Source organism: Epargyreus clarus, unplaced genomic scaffold (assembly GCF_041222505.1).
Source record: "Epargyreus clarus isolate Ecla_fem2 unplaced genomic scaffold, WU_Ecla_fem_2.2 ptg000017l, whole genome shotgun sequence".
NCBI classification, from domain to species: Eukaryota; Metazoa; Arthropoda; class Insecta; order Lepidoptera; family Hesperiidae; genus Epargyreus; species Epargyreus clarus.
Window position 1 is genome coordinate 3,096,373 of NW_027332225.1, and position 24,347 is coordinate 3,120,719.

Sequence of the window (24,347 nt, forward strand, 5' to 3'; positions counted from 1 at the left end):
AATTATATCATAATCGTGCCAAATTCTGGCAACGCACGCACAGTGCGTATAGTACGATACGTATTTTTGCAGTCATAACTTCATTATTATCGTTACACTCAACAGTATAAGCTTTGGTATGCGAACTTATATTAGTATTCTAAATACTTGTAAAAAGATTGAAGAGGAAGTTATATCTAGTGATTTCTGAGATTAGTGTTATAAACAATAGGTTATAAATAATACGTTAAGTTTAACATTGTAAAAAACATTTTTTTAAAAGATGTGTGTTATGGAGTTTCTTTCGCCGCTTTTTCTCCAAAACGAAACGCCTTGTGAAGTTGTGGTAGTTGTATTGACATTCAAAAAGTGCTCTGTAAGGAACCTATTTTGAATAAAAAAAATTAAAGATTTGATTTGAATCACACTTTTCAAGTCTGATTTTACATAATTGTCTCATCTTATTTACTCCTATTTACTTTTAAAGTAGTAATTATTCGTTTTCTTGACGAATATTAACTGCTGAATATTAAAATTTACACGACAAATCTGAAACGATAAAATATTAAAAATTTAATAGAACAGTCATTACTAAGTATTTAAGACCAAATCTTTAAAACGACTCAAAATAATATGAAGTCGCATCGGAAAATCTAATTAACGTTGAACGAAGCGAGAACCAAGTCGAAAGATAAATAAAATCAGGCACTCTACAGTTTTCTTCCACCTTATAACCTATATAAGTTAAAATGTATACCAAACTTCACTAAAGTCTACCTTATTCCCACAGTTTAAAGTTCAAATTTTAGTAACATTTTCCGGGGTATGAAATAGTACGCTTGGTAGTACATTTTGTGGAAATAAAATGAAGTCTCATTTAATGCATACAGATACTCGATTTGAGCAAATTTTGAACATTCCTTATAACAAACTTGTGCAGAATCGAAAGACTCATCTTTCAAGAGATATTTGAATTTTCGTTACATACCTAGTATATTTTACACTTATATTATCTGGGAAACTGAATACTGCTGCCCTATTAAAAAAGTATGTAGCTGTCACCGAGTATACCAGGATTCCTACTGTAATCGGTTCTTATAGATGAGTTGCTAATTTTGAGCAATCACTGCTAATTTTAGCTTGAAACCCATTCCTAATCGATATAAATTATCGTCCTTAAACACTGTCGTTTCTTTTATCGACAGATGTCATACAACTCATCAACAAATACATTTTTGGACCTTAAAATAGTTGAAAGGGTTGTTATAAAAATAAATAATAACGTAGGTCGCCTCTAATAATAATATGTGATAATTGACGCTCAGACAACTAAAAATACACCAAATGATTGGCATTTCGTTACAGTAAGTTATAAAAAAATCTATACCAATATATTCTAAAACTGCTAGTCCGCTCTGAATATAGAAATGAGTCGCGTCGCCATAGCAAATTGTATGACTAAACCTGCTCGCAACAACTTCAGAGCGGACTAGCAGTTTGGCGCGGACTCTAACAATATAAGCGATCATAGCAACAATATATTATTACTACCTTCATTGAAAGTTAAACTCGTGAATCACAAATCCGATCATTAGAGCTTCCAAACTTAATCACGCCGCTCTCACACCAGCAATCACTGCTAATTATAGCTTGAAACCCATTCCCAATCGATATAGATTATCGTCCTTAAACACTGGCTTTTTTTATCGATAGATATCATACAACTCATCAACGAATAAATTTTTGGACCTTAAAATAGTTGAAAGGGTTGTTATAAAAGTAAATAATAACGTAGGTCGCCTCTAATAATAATATGTGATAATTGTCGCTCAGACAACTAAAAATACACCAAATGATTGGCATTTCGTTACAGTAACTTATGAAAATTCCATACTATTATATTCTAAAACTGCTAGTCCGCTCTGAATATAGAAATGAGTCGTGTCGCCATAGCAAATTGTATGACTAAACCTGCTTGCAACAACTTCAGAGCGGACTAGCAGTTTGGCGCGGACTATAACAATATAAGCGATCATAGCAACAATATACTATTACTACCTTCATTGAAAGTTAAACTCGTGAATCACAAATCCGATCATTAGAGCTTCCAAACTTAATCACGCCGCTCTCACACCAGCAATCACTGCTAATTATAGCTTGAAACCCATTCCCAATCGATATATATTATCGTCCTTAAACACTGGCTTTTTTTTATCGATAGATATCATACAACTCATCAACGAATAAATTTTTGGACCTTAAAATAGTTGAAAGGGTTGTTATAAAAGTAAATAATAACGTAGGTCGCCTCTAATAATAATATGTGATAATTGTCGCTCAGACAACTAAAAATACACCAAATGATAGGCATTTCGTTACAGTAAGTTATAAAAATTCTATACTATTATATTCTAAAACTGCTAGTCCGCTCTGAATATAGAAATGAGTCGCGTCGCCATAGCAAATTGTATGACTAAACCTGCTCGCAACAACTTCAGAGCGGAGTAGGAGGTTCGCTCGGACTATAAAAATGTAAGCGAACATAGCAACAATATATTATTACTGCCTTCATTGAAAGTTAAACCCTCGTGAATCACAAATCCGATCATTAGCTTCCAAACATAATCACGCCGCTCTCACGCCAGCAATCACTGCTAATTATAGCTTGAAACCCATTCCCAATCGATATAGATTATCGTCCTTAAACACTGGCGTTTCTTTTTATCGATAGATATCATACAACTCATCAACGAATACATTTTTGGACCTTAAAATAGTTGAAAGGGTTGTTATAAAAGTAAATAATAACGTAGGTCGCCTCTAATAATAACATGTGATAATTGACGCTCAGACAACTAAAAATACACCAAATGATTGGCATTTCGTTACAGTAAGTTATGAAAATTCCATACTATTATATTCTAAAACTGCTAGTCCGCTCTGAATATAGAAATGAGTCGTGTCGCCATAGCAAATTGTATGACTAAGCCTGCTTGCAACAACTTCAGAGCGGACTAGCAGTTTGGCGCGGACTATAACAATATAAGCGATCATAGCAACAATATATTATTACTATCTTCATTGAAAGTTAAACTCGTGAATCACAAATCCGATCATTAGAGCTTCCAAACTTAATCACGCCGCTCTCACACCAGCAATCACTGCTAATTATAGCTTGAAACCCATTCCCAATCGATATAGATTATCGTCCTTAAACACTGTCGTTTCTTTTGTCGACAGATGTCATACAACTCATCAACGAATACATTTTTGGACCTTAAAATACTTGAAAGGCCGCCTGTAAAAATAATATAGTGATAATTGACACTCAGACAACTACAAATACACCAAATGATTGGTATTTCATTTGGTTATAGTAAGTTATAAAAAAATCTATACCAATATATTCTAAAACTGCTAGTCCGCTCTGAATATAGAAATGAGTCGCGTCGCCATAGCAAATTGTATGACTAAACCTGCTCGCAACAACTTCAGAGCGGACTAGCAGGTTCGCTCGGACCATAAAAATGTAAGCGAACATAGCAACAATGCTTTATTACTAGCTTCATTGAAAGTTAAACCCTCGTGAATCACAAATCCGATCATTAGGGCTTCCAAACTTAATCACGCCGCTCTCACGCCAGCAATCACTGCCAATTATAGCTTGAAACCCATTCCTAATCGATATAGATTATCGTCCTTAAACGCTGGCGTTTTTTTATAGATAGTTTCTTTGTATCGATAAGTTGTACTTATAGAAATAGTACCGTTAGTGTATATTACTTGTATCGAAATATATTGCAACACTGAAATGTAGTTTTATTAAAAAGATAAATAAACTTTATATTTTCCTGACTAACAAAAAATATATAATCATACGTGCCACTAAAAAGTGTAATACAGTAGGTTCGCGGTAATCAAACGATTCAATACTTTTACAACTAGAGAACATAGAATTATTATAAAAATAACAAAATGCGACTGTAAAAATATTTATTTATCTATGTCCCACATTTAAGACGAATCCTACGACACCTTATAATAATATGTTAAAATCCATCAACCCGTGAGGGCTATAGGGCGCGTCAAAAAATCAAACATACATACATCTAAGCAAAATGTTGGCTACCAAAAATTTAAAGAGAATTTCTAGTATGCAAAAATTACCAAATGTCAGTCTATAGTGGGCAAAACATTAAATATATTGATTATTAATAATGAACTTTACGTGCAACACCTACGTATCTATAGAAAGGCGACAGATCAGGTACCAATAGTCTTTATAAGGAAGGCTATTGATGTATGGATGGATTACTTTCATAAAATGGTCACGATTCGCGCAGTATACGCCGCTGATGACTCTCCAATGCGTTCATTAATACGGTTAACTCAATCATCCCGTACAGTTGCCAATCAGGCTATAGCTTAAAATCAATATGAGTTATCCAAAATCTCTGGGACTGTTTGGTCTTGCTTATTACTGTTACAATAGGGACAACGACACATTAATGGAAGTTAACTATAGTCTAGTTTTTGAAACTGTAGTATGTCTTTGTGATTTTAGGGAAACTTTTTGTGATTACAATTATGATTGTGAGAAATACCTCTATGTTTTTATCTCTCTTTCGTATTATATTCATTAATTATTAAGGTAATAATTTTGATGAAAAAGGGTACGTACATTTTTATAATTAAAAAAATCATGATATTTCTCAAATCTGTGAAATCCACTTAACCTAAAAGAAGTCTAAGAAGTCTTCATTCCAAGAAGAGACCTTAGCCCACCAGTAGGACAATGAATAAGGATTATTGATTTTATAATTGACGAGCTTTTGCCCGCGGCTTCGCTCGCGTTACGAAGTAATATTATTAACTAAGAAGATTTATACAAACTTTGATCCCCTATTTTATCCCCTTGGGGATAGAATTGATCAAAATCCTTTCTTAGCCTGCGTCATAACATCTACTTGCATGCCAAATTTCAGCCCGATCCGTCCAGTGGTTTGGGCTGTGCGTTGTAGATCACTATGTCAGTCAGTCACCTTTGAGTTATATATATTTAGATTCCCTTGTCATGCAGATTACTAAGTTTCAATTTCCACGGCGTTGAAAATCAATCATAAAAGCTTAACTTTTTTATAACGTAACAAATTGTAATATACAAAATATAGGAACCTTTGACAATCAAAACGCGAAATTAAAATCTATCCCGAATCCTAACATAATACAAAATGAAAACACTGAACTGTATCAGGGGGGAAATAAAACAAAGACAATAATAAACAACATTAAGTGTTGTTTACCGCGCTACGGGGAGCTAAGAAGTTGTATTAGGAGCCAAGTTTCTTATTAAGAATCATTAAGAGAACTCCTACAAATTACATATAATGAGCTACATTATCCCGATCCAAATAATATCTTTCCATTAGCATTTACCCTTATTTACATTAGTGGTGCGGTCTTATTAGAATAAGAATTCGTTCCCTATTTAGCTCCTTATAGGAGGAATTTCAAAAATCTTATCTTGGGTCCCATCTGCGTATGTAACTTCGGTATATTTAAGAAGTCTAATGGACAATCTCAAAATTCTGGCAATGAGAATCTGATAGAAGTTTATAGTTTCGACACAATAATCCGTAACATACTTTAAAACATACTTTAAAGCATTAGCATTAGTTATTATAGTTTATGTAACATTAGTTGCTACATGCGTATGCGTATGCCTTTCCAGTCAAATGTGTTTAATTCGGTTTTCGATATTTTTGTGAAAGTTAAAAAAAATAATTGAAAAAGTTTAAAATATTAGAAATTTATGTCAATCACGATCGTTATTAAAGGTCTTATTTAAATTATATTGTGAATAAGGACATTCAGATTAACTAGATATAAACAAATCAGGTGTGCACGTTACCAGGGAAACAAAACAAAGAAAGAAGTAATCAAGATTAAGTGCTACTTATCGTAGCGGGAATGTTGAAGTTGTATTAGAAGGTAAGTTTGTTCGAATCATTAAGGGCGGTACGTGTTCATACGGTACGTTACTCTTTGTAACTTTGGAGTACCTTTTATTTGGGATGGGTACTTTTACATCTTTATTTATATATTCATATCTACATATGTATGTGTGTATTAATTATATTGTATTGACACAATCAGAAATCTTCTGATTCTTGACTATACAATAAAGTAAGACATTTACATAATAATAAAGAAAACTGGTCCAAGAATTGATCCCTGAGGAATGCCTATTGTGACAAAGGCGTTAAGGCACCATCAACCCTGAGAATTTTACTAAGCTAAATATGTCTTGACAATGGTATTCTATGTAAGCGCCTATTTAAACAAGATTAAAATTATAATAGCTAGTTGGTCCGACATTATCAAAAATCCGAATGTTATCTTCCCTCATTCCAATTTATTTTGATTATACCGCAGATAATATTTGTTTGCAAAGACTGGAAGATCGATCTATTTGTGCTTGCCAGATATTGGGCAATTTTGATGTTATTTCAAAGATACGTTCAAATATTATTGTTTGGTTTCACAAATATTATTCTAGAGTTTTCGGACGAAAATAAGAACATCGGTTAATATTATAATATCTTGCCATTTTTGTTTTTGTTTATTTGTTGGTATTCGTCGTGCCATATTTACCTTTTTTATTTATATTGTTTGAATATAATGTTTAAATTATTCATTTTGTTCTTATGAAAATACGAGTATATCACAATTAATTTTTGGATTAACAGTTTTAGATCCAATTCCAATACAATGTCTGAAATTACTTTTACTCTTTCTTTTCCAAAAACGAAGCTCATTATCCGAAGTCAACAACAGATGTTGTAAGGATTAAGTTGGAATAAAGTTACTTGGTCTTAATACCTCTAAAAATCAGTAGTCACTGGCAAATAGTTGGATATTTATAATATAGAAATAGCAACAGCGTTTAACACTGCTGTTATTGCACATATTATATTTTATTTCAGCTTAAGACCAACACATTGACCGATCGAGGTTGTTAAATTTTAAATCTTAAGAACATTAGGTAGATCTTGCCCTTTACTAGAGGTAGAGCTTTAGAACGATTTTAGTTTCTATTATAATTTTGGATAAACAGACATGCGTGGGTTTCGAACCTAGGTCTCAAGCGTGGGTCGACATATCACTAGCACAGTGGCATAAATCACTATTTAGTTCCCTTAATGTTGCATGCTCACACGCTAACTACCGTTCTAATCACACGCTCCAATATGTTTATATAAGTTTGCGAGTTTTCCTGACTTCTGATTAGTTATGTTGATGGTATTATAGATTATTATAGCATGTACGTATGATTGGTTAGTATATTGTATGTTTGTTAGTGATTTTTCGCAGAGGATAACACGCAAAAATATTCGGTTATTATTTTAATTATGATTATGTTGGCTACATTCTATATCTACTAAGATCGTATTGTCCAAGCTGACCATATCCATATAAATCATATTATCTGACATAAAATGTTTGCATCTGTGGTTGCCAAAATTGCAGTGGCTCCGTTTGCTTCAACTTCCATTTTAAAAACTAACAATCTTTTGCTAGAGAACTGATATCTTGTATTATATTATTGCGAAATCCGAAACGAAATCGAAATTATGTTTGCTGACGAAAACAGAACAACAAGCAATCAAACCAAGAAAATGTTTTGCACTATTTTCTATAATTTTACCACTATTAAAAATTATAGAAATTATTTTCTTTTCGTCAGCAAAACAAAAAATTCTTTATTTTTTGCGTTTTTATTTCCTAATGTAATCTCGCGTAAACGCGTGTTATGTGTTAAATATCTATAAGCAACGTTGAATGCAACCACTTACCCATCCAGCAGCATTTCCCCTCGATTCTTGATCCAGTAGTTGATGGTGTTTGGGAAGGCTTCCACGTAACACTTAAGCTTCACGTCTGTACCGAGGGGCGCTCCGAGTAACTGATTTGGCACTTTCACTGTTGGAGCGACTGGAACAAAAAATATACATTGTAACACAAATCTTGATTTGGATCCCGCCTTGAGTAGCTTTATTGAAGATACATACATACATACATAAAGTAGAAGTTCAGTTTGTTATTTAAAAGTCTACCTACCAAGGATCGACATCAAAATCTGAGACGTCTGTGATGACCGCGTATGTATTTGTATGTGTTTACGTCAATTGCGTGGTAGTGTGCGTAATTTTTTTTTCTTTATTTAATTTAATTTCTATACATTATTAAAAAAATATTAGCATTCTGCACTTCTTCCCTATATAAACTGTAACTGACGCAAATTTCATACTCGTCCGTCCGCAAAATTTTCGTAAAAAGGGGTACAAAGTTTTAAATGATACAAAGCTGCTTCACTTATGATATAGATATCAAACCAGTACATGAAAATTTTCAGAAATGTTAACGTAACTTTTAACAAATGAAAACAACAAGGGCATCCAATACTAACATATGATACCATATGTATATTTTTTATCAAGGCTAAGAACGGCAATGTTCCTCTGTTTGTCTTAGATTCGGAACGATGGCAGTGACTGATGACAGTTGTCATTGGCAGATGGCCAACATCTGGTGCATTTGTAGATACGCCGCAATATGGGGAAATGGGGAATATTCAGATAGCGGTGATGGAGGCATTGATGTTCATATTGGCAAATGTTCTTGTGATGTATTGGCGTTCTATTTTCGGTGTCTATTTTTGTTAGTAAAATCTCTATAGCCATTTCTACGAAAGGTTTTGGTAAAGATGAACATAATTAAATATTTAGAGTGGTTATATGTTAATACAAGATTTTACTAACGTAAATAATAACCCAATACAAATTTAAACCGCTTGCTTCAAATAGGCGAATTTTAAACATCCTTTTAAAGTATTTATAACCTTTAGGAATTGGCTATCAAAAATTACTTTTTTAGTGTTTAAGCTATGCGATGATGATAATCATTCAGGAAAAGTCTTTTATAAATGTAAGGTGTGATGTAATATTTTATATTCGTGATCTGGTTTCTATGATTTTTGTAAATGTATGTATCAATCTAGCTCAGTTCAAAGAATAAGTTATTAGTTACTAAAATTTCAAAGGGTCCAAAGATAAAAATTGAAAGGCTTATTCCATTTTGAGTTTCATAGAGCTGTTAATGGCCAGCTGACACATAACAATAGGAGGGATGTTCGCTTGTATATTACTTTAGTTTAAAATAATGCTTCTTTTTAAGCAAGCGCCAATAAAAAAATAAGTATTTGAATAAAACACTGCTCAAAAAGTTTTACTTCACTTTTTTCATAATTATACTGATTTTTATCCTGTTTATAAGGCTTAATCTTCATACTATCACAGCAGAGTAAGCATTATCACCCCAGCTGTGTAATTATAAATTTTTCCGCGGTAATTTAATCACCGGTGTTAGAGAAATGCAGAGTAAGCAAATCTTTTGACACGGGAAGCTCATTAAAAACACAAGGAAAAATAATTGAAAAACATTTTTCGAGATTAATTGAGAGTAAATTCAAAGAAGAAACAACGTATCTACTTGTTTATGTACAAGTGAAGTTTGTAGACATTTTTATTTTTTTATTAGATTGACGTAGTAAATGAATGCAAAGAAGTATGCGTTTCACATGATGATAAGTGGTCTGCCACTCATGGACATTTATAACCAATTCAATGTAGAAAAGCTTTTATCTGAAGCCACTCCTTAGATCTTATATGGTCTTTTAATATGTTAGATAGCCGGTATACCACGTGTGGCGGTGGTACCTACCTCTGTGGTCAATTTACACGGGTTCTACTACCTTTCGAGTTTCGACCTATATATGATCACCAAAGACATCTTCAAGCAATCTCAAATAGGACTAAAGTCCTACTTGAAATCAAGCACAAACGCTTCGCTATCTTCAAGACTATATTAGAATACCTCATATAAATGTCTCGCTTCAAACCAGAACACACTAGCTCTCAGCAATGCAGTTATTAAGTAGAAACATTAACATTATTACGCCAACTACTGACTGCTCTATTAAATAAATACTGTTAGTGCTGCACCAATAGGCACGCGCCGTTCGCTCGAACAGCATAATCCTCTGGATCGCAGTGCTCGTCACGGCTCTGGACACGATCCAAAACAAAACAATACGCGAAATGTATAAGAAGCATAATTGTTTTTATATCTTTTATCGTCTTTGTTTATTTACTTGAACTACATATTTTTATTAATAAAAAACATTGTATTTAAATTTTTACCTATGAATGAAGCTAAATACATTTATATAGATACATACATAAAGTTCTTAAAATAGGAAAATTGTTCACTATATTCCACTCAGCGAGGCGTACAATATACTACCTACCTACTTTTTTTTTGTTGACGAGGGGGAAACCTTCAAAAGGTACCCGACGCCATGGGAGTGACGCCGGGTTATGTGGGATTTTTACCGCACTAAAACCCCCCCGGTGGCCGTCCTCAGCGTTTGGTGGAGAACTCTGAGATCTCCAACGGAACACAACCGGAGTCCTCCTAACGCGATGCCCTTTTATCGGGCTCTGCCCTGGGGGGAGCAATTTACGCTCCTCTCACATCCCCTGGTGATTACAGCGATATGCGACCACACAAACCGCTGTCTTTCCCGGGGTCGCTTGCTGGATGGTTTGAGCTCCCACTCTTGCCGCCCGCAACCCCGGAAGCCCCTTTTAGTCGCCTCTTACGACAGGCAAGGGATACCGTAGCCCTATTCTGGTCCCGGTAACTACCTACCTACCAACTCGATACATTTTGTTATAAAATTATAAATTAAATCCTACTTTACTTTAAACCACAACGTGCAATGTAGCGGAAATACATTTTATTTCACACTTAAAATGTGATTGTATTTTACACTTGTATACTTTTAACGCGTAGTGCCCGGAAGCGGATTGTTCCGTTGGATCGTGTTTGCCGGCGTGACGTACACCACGATCCACGGGATTATGTGGTACAGGCGACGCCATGCGTGCTTATTGCCGCGGCACTAACTATATTTGTTAAGTATAATCTAAGTTTTATATTAGTTACCTACTCGAACTAAGTGAATCAATCATTGATTTCAAGATTTGTAATTTGTATGAAACCTTTTCCACGCGAGTTAAGGCGCGTCCGGTTTTTTTTTTTATAACAAGCAAACGAAAAAAAACAGAAATTACTGTAAGTATTTTAGATGAATATGATATAAACGGTGACAACCTAGTAGTTAAAACTCAGCCTCTCAAAGTTACGCGTATTACAAATTAATTATCACTAGTTTAAACGGCGACGAAAAACATCTTGAAGAAACAATTACATCTGAGAGTTTAAAAAAAACTCAAAAGCATGTAAAGTCTACCTATTCGCACATGGGCAGCAGGGTAGATAAAAATCTCACTTCGAGACGAGAACCGTTCCCACCAGTAATAGATTGACGATAATAATTAGACATAATCTATTCTTCGAACAGACAAACTTTTTAAAGTCAAACCTCCTTTAGGCACGTTGAGCTCTTTTTGGATGAACAAAAATCATGGAACTCACGTCATCTTCATCGAACGCTTTATCATCAAGGATTAAAGTTTAAATTGGTCATTAAAACTTCTTTACAAACCAAAAATAATAGCTCAACGATACAATTTACAAGTTACCTAGTTTTCACTTCTACCAGCAGTCCCCAAAAACTGACCCGTTTTTTATCATCATAAAAAACCTTAACGTAAGCGGATATAAAATAATAATATGCATCAATTTTCTGATGAAAGACTATCAAATACAGGCCGAGTGTACCTAAAGGGATTATTACGTAGCGGAAGTTTATAGGTTGTAACCTTTTGTACGCGTTACGCGTTCGTAGCCCTTTGTGCCCTACTATTTATGTCAGTAAAACAATATGTCAATTAGTCCAGCGATACTGAAATGTCATTGCCTGTATTACTACTGCCTCTTCAAAAATAGAAATAATTGTAGAAAGCCGTGTTGTAATAGCTCATTAAGCGATGTTTCGCTGTTTATGTTATGGATTTTCACTTTGAAGCGGTTATCGGGCGATCTAAAATTTAGGCACAATTGATTTTAATATGTTATTATCTTCTCTGTTTTGTATGACAACAGCGATATGGTATATGTAGCAATTATCATGTTCAAAATAAAAATCTATACCTGCTTTACATCGCTAACATTAATCCATTAAATTAATATTATTCAGCATAAAACAAAATAAAAAAATATATCATATAAATATAATAAATGTTTGTATTTAGCATAAATATCTTTTAAACATTCTTAAAAATAAGTATTAAAAAGCAATCCATACTCACAGTTAACTAACAGTATGATCCGCTTGCTGACAGCCGGTGGAACGTCGTTGGACGCGATGCACAGGAACGCGCCCATTTGTCTCCGGTCCACTCTCCACAGGTGCATGGAACTGCCCACATAGCTCTCTACTGTGGACAAAAACGTTTCTATATATCTTTACATTTTCATTTTTTGTAACACTGAATTAGCAAATGAGCAAGCATATATTTCACATGACATTGAAGAAACAAATAAGCATATAGTAGCTGATGGTAAGTGGCTACTGTCTCCTATGGACATCTTTGATAAATACCAGATAAGATTAAATTCCTACTGTGGGTTGACTACAGATGCGTTGCTACCACTGAAGACTAAGTAGGAAATCGGATTAGTCTGTTACCCTTCAACGCTAAATACAGCAGTGCTCACACTGATGTTATTAAGCAAAAATTGATGTGGCGGTAGTGTTTCGGAGTTGAATCATAAAGAGTTCTTACATTTTACAATGATACCTGATGATAAGTTGCAACTTCCACCTATGTACATCTCTAACTCTCTTTATATGAAGAGGACAGGATATATGATATTGTATCGTATAAGGTATTCTTCTTGCAAACAGAACAACGGAACACAGTGAAATGACTATTATAAGAAGCTAGTGATACAAAACAAACGAAATTTAAGCATAAACTGTACTTCACATCAAAATATCCGGTTATCCGCTTTAACAAACATGTAGTTAAAGTGAAAAGTAAAATAAAAATAGTTCTAGTTAAAGCGAATTTCCTGTTGCAGCTGACTACTGACAACAATGACAAACGAATTTCGACGTAAACTGATTAAGCCGTGTTTGTTCTGATGCAAATACGGACAGCGAACGCAATAGGTCTAAAAATACGTAGGATTTCCCTTTGTTTTGATAGTATTTGGATTCATTTTGGCTTTTGTTGTTTGCTTCTTTCTATGTTATGATATTGGGTACGAGACTCTTTCTACAACTGGCAAAAGCTACGTTAGAATGAACATCAAGTTGCTCCGATTGAAGGAGGAAAGGATTTGATACGGTTCGAAGCGGGTCGGCTGTCTAACTTGACTCCTTGGTTCATCAGAACCGGATTTCAAGGCCTGGAAAGAAACTGAAGTAAAAAAGATTTCCTTTTTCCTATGATACCTGGGAGCAAAGATTCAACGCGCGCTCCAAACCACGGAAGTAAACGCATATTGCATACAACGCATATAACGCATATTGTCTACCATATTGCATTGGAGCTCAAAGCAATATGGTAGAGGATGCGTTAGGCTTCCTCAGTTATTAAGAAAGGAATATATCAACATAGGAAGGTTCCAGCCAGTAATAATACATATTAAGACCTCGAAAAAGAAATGTGTTTATGAGAATTTAACCTTTGACCTTAGTGTAAGAAACTGGAGTTCATGTCCTGAGATACAAAGTCAAGCACAGCAAAGTCTTCCCATTGCTTAGGAAAAAAATAAACAACTGCTTTCTTTTGCTTTAGAAACTTCTTTCCACGCCATCCCACAATACTTTGAAAGATTAAGGGTAACCGCTCTGTGAACTTTTCCGGGAAAAGGTTTTAAGTTTTTTAATAAAATGCAGCACAAACTGATTAAAGCAGCTTAGCGCAAAATAAGAACAGCTTAAGTTCGGTCATCAACTGAGGATTATTAAGCTTCTTTTCTGATATTGCTACTAACTTCGTTTCATTCTTTATCTTTTACATATCAAATGTCCCTCTTTCAGTGTGTTTGTGGGCTTACAACTTTATACATAGTTTTTTTTTTATTGACATGAATATTATTTAGGGTTTTTTAAGGATTTCTTTATTTGAATATTCATTTGAATTTAATAAATATTTAAATTATTTTCTTCCTAGTTTTTCTGTCTTAATTACGACATTTTTATTTTTTTTCATATTGTAACGACTTTTCGGGCTTAATTAACAGATGGCGCTAAAAGTATCCTTAATCACGCTATCAAAGTTTTCTCAACATCTTGCATTCACAATATAGTAGTATTACTTAGTGCCTGCGGCGAATTGCGAATTGGTAGACTTCACATAAGGACGCATTTAAGGACTTCTTTTAAGAATACTCTTAGGCGTGCAAGTTTCCTAACATGTTAAGCAAGTGGTCATTTCTAATAAGTAAATAACTTTGAAAAATCAGTGACACATGCCTGGGATTCAAACCTCGGGCTTCATATTGAATTGCACAGTTTCTATCGTCTAGGCCGTCATTGCTATTTATTTCCAAAAAGTATTCAAAGTTACTTATCAGGCCATCGCTCGAGCTAACTTTAGCTTTATAATACAGAATAATTTATGCCTTGCCTGACACCCGTCCAAAAAGCTAGCTCAGTAGCTAGTACTGTCATTATTTATTCAGCGGAAATTGGATTTTCTGATGGAAATAAATGATTTTTAATCGCTCTTAGATTTATAACGTTATTGCTGACTAAAATTAAGTTCATCGTTAAGCCATTTAGTCGTCGTGCCATAATTGTTCCACTGCTGGGTACGGGTCTCTCTCAGAGCGAAAGAGGTATAGACCATAGTTGACCACGCTGGGCAAGTGCGAATTGATAGAGCTCACACATCTTTGCGAACTTTTAAGAACTGTCATTTCTTAAAGGTTTCCTCACGATGTTCTTGCACTTTTAAAGTATAAAGTCATAAATAAGTATATTGGAATAAGCAATCCTTTGTACTTCATCTCTATGTCTTCTGGTTTTATATGTATCCTCTTTTTTATGTAAAAAAGTAATTAAATAAAAAAAAATAAAAAAAATGTAATACAAAGCTAAAGTAAAGTTAAATCTTTTCAAAGTTATGAGCGTGCGTTGACCATGAAGATCATTCAAAACCCACCACCACAAACAATGGGAAACACTACTAGGATTTTTACCCACTAAACCCCAGGTGACGGTCCTCAGCGCTACAGGATTCCAGGATGTCTCAATCCAGGTGACCATTGACCTTAGATCCAAGCCCCTGATTGAGAAGCAATACATTAAAGTTTCCTACATACGCCACTTAAGAAATTGCTTAAGGCAAGTGCGGTTAAGAGTAATAAACTATACATGGTCTTTTTAAATTTTTGTTATCATTGGATAACAGTCATAAACCTTGTCAGTGGCGTTATGAAGGTTTAAAAAAATCTGAAAGTAACAGGTCATTTACCTTTACCTTTTTTTAAATCCACATTGGAGCTTCGTGTAAAAAGCAAGTTATGGAAATAAATCTGTGCCCAGCAGTGGGACATAACAGTGACTGTAAAATTGACCGTGTAAGCCACGTCAGTTTGAATCCGTTTCTGTATTATTAAAGTCCGTATTCCGGACCGAATTACCTTTTAAAGTGTGGAATAATTTATATCGTTGACACTCGACTAAAAGGAGTTTATTTTTAACCTCCAATACTAATCATAGCAGTGTAATTATAGTATAATTGTAGGACTCTTTGTTTATAGACCTTTAAAAGTCAATATATAATTATTGTCTAAGGTAAAAATTATGTTCATTTACGACGAATGCCGCGTGCTTGCCGAAACGTCACAAATTGATGCGTGTGGATAGAGCTTGACTTAATTTGTGTAGGTTTGCAAGGACTTGAAGTACAGCTTTTGATCATGCTAACAGATTGTGGATGTTTTTTTTTTTTTTATAATATAGGAGTAGCAGACGAGCATGCAGTCCACCTGATGGTAAGTGGCTACTGCCGCCCATGGACATCTGTAATCAACCCCAGATAGGATTAGATATTCCTACCTGAGGTCGGCCACAGATGCGCCGCTACCCCTGAGGACTAAGCTGGAACGCCTCGGAAAAGTCTGTCTCCCTTACCACACCCTTCAAAACGGAACACAGCAGCGCTTAATGCTGCTGTTATTAGGTAGAACTGGGTGTGGCGGTGGTGCCGCCGGAGTCGAACCACAAAGGGTTCTACCACCTTCAAAATTGTCTGATACTCCTATATTACAAAAAAGCGTGTTAAAATAGACAGATTGTGTCAGACGCGTGACGTGCCAGACAAATAAGGTATTCTCACATACAATATGTATATTATACGTATTTATGTGTGAATATTTACTGTAATAGAGCCACGCAGACACGAGCCGTTTCTCTCAAAATATGTTTTAGCAGGCAGACTATGATTAATTAAAAGTAAAAAAAATGGTTACAACTTTGATATAAAATACGTTTCATCCATTAAAAGGGGATGGAGGTCGTCCCTAAAATAGATCTCATTAATAAATTCTTGACTATCAGCGTTCGATAGTTACCAATTCTTTGTTCATTTCAACTTTCTAACAAAATAGTTATTAAACTTCAAACTTTGGTCGCCAAAATATTACTAACAGGCGTAGTCACTTCATGCTCATTTTCTACTTCAATTTCTAAAAAAGTAGAACAGACGAACTTTTGACTTTCCACCACTATTAGACCTATGTGACCTAGACATCAAAGGGAAATGCCTACTTTGTGACAACCAAGACCCAGATTAGAACCTTTAGCGTTTTAATCAGCGTTGCCAAATATGGCGTTTCATTTGAAATCACGAAATGTTTGTTTTGCTTGTGGGTCGTAATTAGAGATATGAAACATTCGTAATTACATGGTTTATTAGTGTATGGGGATAACTCAAAGGTATTTTTTTGTGGCGCAATTGCGGTAACACAACCAACAGAAGAAAATATAAAGAAGAAAATAATAATGTTTTTAATGGTGAGATCGGCGGCATTGGCCGATTGTGGATGGTTATTGGGCGGACGCAATTAATAGTGACGTTTAGCAGTAGTCGCTCCAATCACTAAAAATAGAGTTCGAGATTCAACCTCAATCAAATTCGAATAGAAGATGGTAGAACCCTTTGTGGTTCGACTCCGGCGGCACCACAGTCACACCTATTTCTACCTAATAACAGCAGTGTTAGGCGCCGCTAACTAACTAACTATCAGGTGGACTGCATGCTCGTCAGCTACTCCTATATTATAAAAAAAATCCACTTCGCTATTATTTGCCCCAGTACCACTCATACAATTACAGAAAATATTGATATTTGGAACATACACCACTGCATTTTCTCTTTAAAATATATTCGTAAATCCGCTCTTTAAAGGATCTGTCCCACGGGAGGGTTGAATTTACGATAAGTAAATTAACATTAAGTAGCTAGCTTCATTGAGCGTTTGTTGTAGCGAGTTCCTGACCCTTGAACTTACTGGCGTTACGTGTTGAAGTATTACGGTATTGAAATTTCTCAGGATTCTGCATAATTTGACAGTGTGGCTCTAAAGTTGACCGCGCTGGCCAAGTGCGAATTGGTAGACTTCACACACCCTTAAGATTTTTTTACAAACTTTCAGAGGCTCATGAGGTTTTCCTTCACCGTTTAAGCAGGTGATTCATCCCTGCTTCAAAAGTAAGGGTCCACTTATATCATGGAGGATGACAGACGTGTGTTCATGCTGATAAAATAGTATTATCTTAGGAGAGGTGATTTTAAAGTGAGAGGAGAGGAGATATTAAAATATTTAAATCTACCTTAAAACAGCTGTATTTAAATATGACTGTCTGACCCAGCCAGTTGACACGTTAAATTTTGGTATTTTTTAATCTTAAAAGCATTTCATCGCTTATCGTTTATCGCTCACCACCGACAGTGAGACAGCCCGGTAATAAGTATCAGTTGCGCCATTAACCTACATCGAAACATGAAATGAGAGATAAATGCAATTTTTATTACAAATGCTGACACGGATGGAGTTTTTACTGAAATATTGGTGTTCGTAATATTTTTCCCGATATTTTGAGTGCCTTTATGAGAATTATCAGGTTTAAAAATCAAAGAGCATTCATTTCCATTATTGCTCCGAACTACGGGCGTGTATTTGTATTGGTTGTATCTGTGTACATTCTATGTCACTTAACGGATTGCCCAGGTTTGGCTTGCATAAGTATTTGAATACTGAAAACATTTTAAAGTACATAAAACCATACATTTTGGATATTATGAAGATATGTTACATACACAATAATATCGCTGCTTCGCAAGAATATTGGCACAACTCAAAAAAGGTAATTTTCCAGGGGAGCCAGTTTAAAATTAAACAATGTTTTTGTTTCGAGATCTTTTTAATAAATGAAGTTAAAATTCGGGAAAATACAGGTACTCGTACGTCTAGGTATAGGCATATGTAACCACAGTACAGTTAGACCTTAAACCTTTAACAGAAAAATGGATTTTGAGTTGTGCTGTTATTCTTGCAAAGCAGCTATATGTATGTGATGTCAGAAATTTGTAAAGCCTTGTATTTGACTCGGCCTCTCGGACGGTGGTACAAGGATCGAATCCCAGGCACGCACATCTGATTTTTCAATGTTATGTGCGTTTAAGTAATTAATAACCACCAGCTTAAACGGCGAAGAAAAGCATCGTTAGGAAACTTACGCGCCTGAGAGTTCTTTAAAAAGAAATAATTCGTGAAGATGTGTGAAGTCCAAGTTGGCCAGCGTATTGGATTATGACTTAAGACTCTCCCTCTGAGAGGAGACCAGTGCGCAGCAGTGTGTTAGAACCCGTATGGTTCGAACGAGTACAGATCACTACACCTATATTTAGCGTGAAAAAGTTTTTGTCTCAATGAAACAACGTGGATGGCGGCTATATTACATATGGAGTATTCGTAGTCCTCAGCAGTGACAACACACCTGTGATCGGCTTCAAGAAAAACCCCTGTTCTATATGGCTACAAATGACCATGAACGGCAGTGACCACTTACCACAAAGTTTAAAAGGTGGTAGAACTCTTTGTGGTTCGACTCCGGCGGCACCACCGCCACACCTATTTCTGCCTTATAACACCAGTGTTAAGCGCTGATGTGTTCTGGTTTGAAGGGTGTGGTAAGGGAGACATATTTTTCTGAGGCGTTCCAGCTTAGTCCTCAGGGGTAGTGGCGCATCTGTGGCCGACCTTAGGTAGGAATATTTAATCCTATCTGGGGTTGATTACAGATGTCCATGGGCGGCAGTAGCGACTTACCATCAGGTGGACTGCATGCTCATCTGCTACTTCTATATTATAAAAAAAAAATACTACAACAATCTTATAGAAAAGGTAGAAAAATATCTGTTGGAAAACTGTATATAAAAGGAAAACTTATAACTAAGTGTAAAAGTAAGTTAGTTTGTAGTGACTCCGTTCCACTAACTTTCCACTAACTTAGTTCACAACGTATCCTTTCCTCCGAAAGAAGCACAAGGCTAATTTTGAAAATTGTTCACTGATTTTGACGGTACTTTAAGAATAAGATTGTTACATAAACTCGATAAGAAATAAAACCGAAATAAATATTTAGTTTCTTTTTGAAATCGATTAAAACTTAAAGCGTGAAGCTTTTACCTTTATTCCTATCTAATAACAGCATTGTTAAGCGCTGCTGGATTTTGGGTATGGTAATTGATACTTCAGAGGTAAAAGCGCGTCTGTGGCCGACCTAATGTAGGCTTCTAATTGTGTACATATTATTGTTATGATCTATTGAAGTGTGCAACAAAGAAGATTCTATCTATCTATCTTATCTTATCTGGGGTTGACAGTAGCAATTTACGTAAAGTGGACTGCACGCTCCTTTGCTATCACTGTGTTGTAAAAAGAGTGAGCTCAGACAGGGGCACAAGAAGGTTTTCAACAACAAGGTCTTACAAAAAATACATTAACGTTAAATTGTAACATACGAACACAGAACGCTTACAAAGAACCCGACATTAGGTTCGCTTTTAGCGCAGCGTCGTAACGATCAGGAAACACGGTCGTTGTGGAAATTCCGCAGCAAACGGAATTAGAACGAACGACGCAAATCACTTTGTCCGAACTGGTTTAGTAAGGAACGGATTTTTACGTCTCGACATTTTTGGCTTAACTTAATATTTGCTCGAAAAATTTTGTTTAATAAACAGCAAATATCCTTAAGTCCTATATATTGGGATAGATTTAATAATCGGCAATAACTTTATAACACCCTGATACATAGAGGATTACTGCTTTGATTCCCAGCTAAACAATACATGCATCTTAATTTTATATAATGAAAACGCTTACAAAAAAACTGCAAATGAAGTTCGCTTTGTATGTATACTGCTTTTTTAACACGCCTTGCAGGCTAAACGGCTTAATGGAATTTGCTATAATTATGAAGTGTCATGGGATCCGTGTAAATTGTGGGAGTAACATAGACTACATTTATATATATTCTCTATTTAAAATTATTATTAAATGATTTGAGTTATCCCAGCTCATCATGCAGTGATAAAAAGGAAAAAATAGTTCACCAAAACCTTAATACGTACGCTTTAAAAACATTACCCTCCGCGCTTTGGTTAACTATACATATTTATCATCATCACACTCACACTAAAATTGATAAATTATCACCCGAGCTCGTGTAGTTTTCAACATGAGTCAACGTCACGTCGGCGCAAATTCCGAGCAAACGGAATTAGGAGTAACGACGCAAATCTCTCCGTTCGAACGTGTACAGGTATTTCCACTATAGAACGGAATATTTTTAAGTTAACTTTCCAGACTCAGACGGATTAAAAAGGAGTTGGTTTTAAAGGGTTATAATGTAACTCTAGTTGAAATTAATTGATAATGATTTAAATGATGGAAAAGTCAGCCAATCATCTCATGATAAGGAAACAAAATTGTCTCGAAAAACATTACCCTCCGCTCTCGGGTTAACTATACATACTTATCATCATTAAACACTGAAATACTGATATAAAGTAACACCACTAGCTCGTGTAGTTTTCAACATGAGTCAACGTCACGTCGGCGCAAATTCCGAGTAAACGGAATTAGGAGTAACGACGCAAATCTCTCCGTTCGAACATGTACAGGTATTTCCACTATAGAACGGAATATTTTTAAGTTAACTTTTCAAACTTGGATGGATTTAAAGGTTGGAGGTAAGTTATGTTTAGCTCATATACTTCGACCCTTTTTATGTTGCTAGAAGTGAACGAGATCTGTATTACCACGCCGTTTTAATATGGGTTTGTGAGAATCATATAATAGTGGTATTTCTTTACATATAACTATTCTCCAATAATGACCTGGTTTCCTATAAGATGTTTTTTTTATTTTATAATATTGAAGTGGCAAACTAACATGCAATTCATGTAACGCTGTTTGTCCACCGCCACCGTCACCGAACCGATACCGATTATTTATGACGGTGCCGAAGTAGCGTACATACATTTACTATAGCCGCTTGTCCACCGCACGTCCGTCACCCGAGCACCGTCATCCCGGCCGCCGATATTTCGAGTAGATCGGCGTGACCGCTAGATCGGCACCGAAATTTCGACGGGCCGATGTATCGACAATATAAAACACATTGGAACTTGTCCTTACACTGCCGTCACACGCGTGACAGCTGGAACAAAATAAACCTCTCATATCGGTCGCGGTGGACATATCGCCGTCACGACATTCGACCACAACCGCCCATGAATATGTAAACACTTCGATATGAGTTCCCACGGAGGACTAAGATGATCGCCATATATGTAAGTCAACCGGCGTCCACTACCACACTCTTTTACCGAAACTCAAAAACAACTTCATGCCACAAACAGCTGTAGTGGTGGTACCACCCCGGTCGAAGCATATCAGGTTTTCGAACTTCCATCATACTACAATAGTACCAAAAATGTCTGTAATATTCTCGTTCTTATTCGGACTAAAAGGATATTAAATATCCCAGTAAAATATCTGTTAGTAATAATCTTTAAATTACTCGTGACCCAGCGAATAGAAATGAATCTAGAACAAGGTTTAAATGGATTAGGGTATAATTTATACTGTATTTAAAGACATTTCTGCTTTAAGGTTTTAAGGGTATTAAAATCGTTTATCCCTTTTTAAGGTTTCACAGTATGAGACTTGTTAGATTGTTCTATTTAATATAATTATCTAGTCGTAGTCTCATAAATTATTTAGTACCTATTTCAGATCCTGCGGCTAATATACTTACACCTGTTTACGTTATATGTATTTAGTCAAGATATTAAAAATATTCTAATCCGAAGACACCTACAAACATCGTTTTTTTAGGGTTCCGTATTCAAAGGGTAAAAACGGAATCCTATTACTAAGACTTCGCTGTCTGTCCGTCTGTCACAGATCTCTATCTCCGGAACCGTAATAGATGGACACTTGAAATTGTTACAGAGGATGCATAACCGTGGCCGCTATAACAACAAATACTAAAAATAAAATAAAGTTGAATATTAAAGGGGGTCTCCATACAACTAACTAGTATTTTTAGAAATTTTTTAGTAAAAAATTCAACGGTCTTCCAAGTACGGTATAACAGATACCGTACTTGGAAGACCGTTGAATTTTTTACAAACCGTTTACTACTATACTCGTAACTGCTATTATAATAAACACAATCAAGAATCCTTATCCTTACTAATATTATAAATCCGAAAGTAACTCTGTCTGTCTGTCTGTCTGTCTGGTTGTCTTTTCTTCACGCCTAAACCACTGAACCGATTTTAATAAAATTTTGTACAAAGATAGTCTGAGACCCGAGAACGGACATAGGATAGTTTTTATCCCGGAAATCCCACGGGAACTAGGGATGGCGATCTAAGATCGATTAATCGGAGAATCGATCTTTTGGACCAAAAAGTCGATTATTTTAATCGATATCCTTACTAATATTATAAATGCGAAAGTAACTCTGTCTGTCTGTATGTCTCTTCTTCACGCCTAAACCACTGAACCGCTTTTAATGAAATTCTGTACAAAGATAGTCTGAGACCCTAGACATGGAGACATGGGATAGTTTTTATCCCAGAAATCCCACGGGAACTAGGGATAGCGATCTTAGATCTATTAATCAGAGAATCGATCTTTTTGACCAAAAAAGTCGATTTTTTTAATCGGTTTCCAGTAATGGATCCTACCTACGTTTGTGGGTCTATTGGCATACTCTAAATAACCATGAGTTTTTAAATATCAATTCTTGCAATCGGAGACGGTTTCAATTTATTTGTTTATATAGATTTATTGGGATTATAATAGGGGTGGCAATTCTTTCCGAAATATATCGATTTTTGAATCGAATCGAATCGAAGTGCAATAAATCGATTCACAAAAAAATCGAGGCCCTAAGAATCGATTCTATCTTCGATCTTTTTCGAGGATATCGAAAAAAGTTAAGAGGATCAAACAAGCACTGAAATTATGTATCCGTCAGCAAATCCTTACTTCCTTACTAATATTATAAATGTAGAAGTAACTCTGTCTGTCTGTCTCTTCTTCACGGCTAAACCACTGAACCGATTTGAATAGAATTTTGTACAAAGATTGTGTGAGACCCGAGAAAGGTCATAGGATAGTTTTATCCCGGAAATCCCACGGGAACTACGGGTGGCGATCTGAGATCGATTAATCGGAGAATCGATCTTTTGAACCAAAAAACCAATTATTTTAATCGATCTCCAGTAACGGATCGATTTAGTGAATCGATCTTTCAACCCAGAAGATTGAAATTCGATTTTATAATTTACCTAAAGTTACTTTACTTATCCATGTTAATCGATCATCTATCTATTTGTATGAAAATGAATATTTGTCTATATACATTTTATAGAATCGGAAACTATGCATTTGATCAAGTGATGATCTTTTGCAAAATTGTTGTCCAAGAGCCCACGAAGGTTTGGGAGTTGGTAAGACCAATTTTCGACAGATGGCACCACTGTCATTCCAATGAAGGTACGAATTTTCTGTTTTATGTATGTCATATTATATATTTAAAATGCGGGCGAAGCCGCGGGCACCACTAGTAATAATATATATTATAATACAGTACTTTTAATTGAATTTATTTTTGTTGAGAATGAATACGACTACGTATTGTGACGACAATTTCCGTTAATTTCAAGTAATTTTATTGTAATAATAATTATAAACTTATAATTTTAATTACATTTAGCAATATCACCATAAAT

At 35.3% G+C, this 24,347-nt stretch overlaps 1 protein-coding gene across 3 annotated transcripts in view; it reads right to left on the minus strand.

Moving 5' to 3' along the window:
• LOC140749030 (limbic system-associated membrane protein) overlaps positions 1-24,347 on the minus strand; it is a 101,835-nt gene that overhangs the window by 5,573 nt on the left and 71,915 nt on the right. For 2 of the 3 annotated variants that reach the window (XM_073082034.1, XM_073082033.1), the window contains exons 6-7: positions 12,318-12,446; positions 7,836-7,974 (exon numbers count right to left, since the gene is read on the minus strand). In XM_073082034.1, coding sequence (XP_072938135.1) covers positions 7,836-7,974; positions 12,318-12,446 — 268 coding nt within the window. The remainder of the gene's footprint in view (positions 1-7,835; positions 7,975-12,317; positions 12,447-24,347) is intronic. The other variant, XM_073082035.1, reaches the window with a different exon arrangement.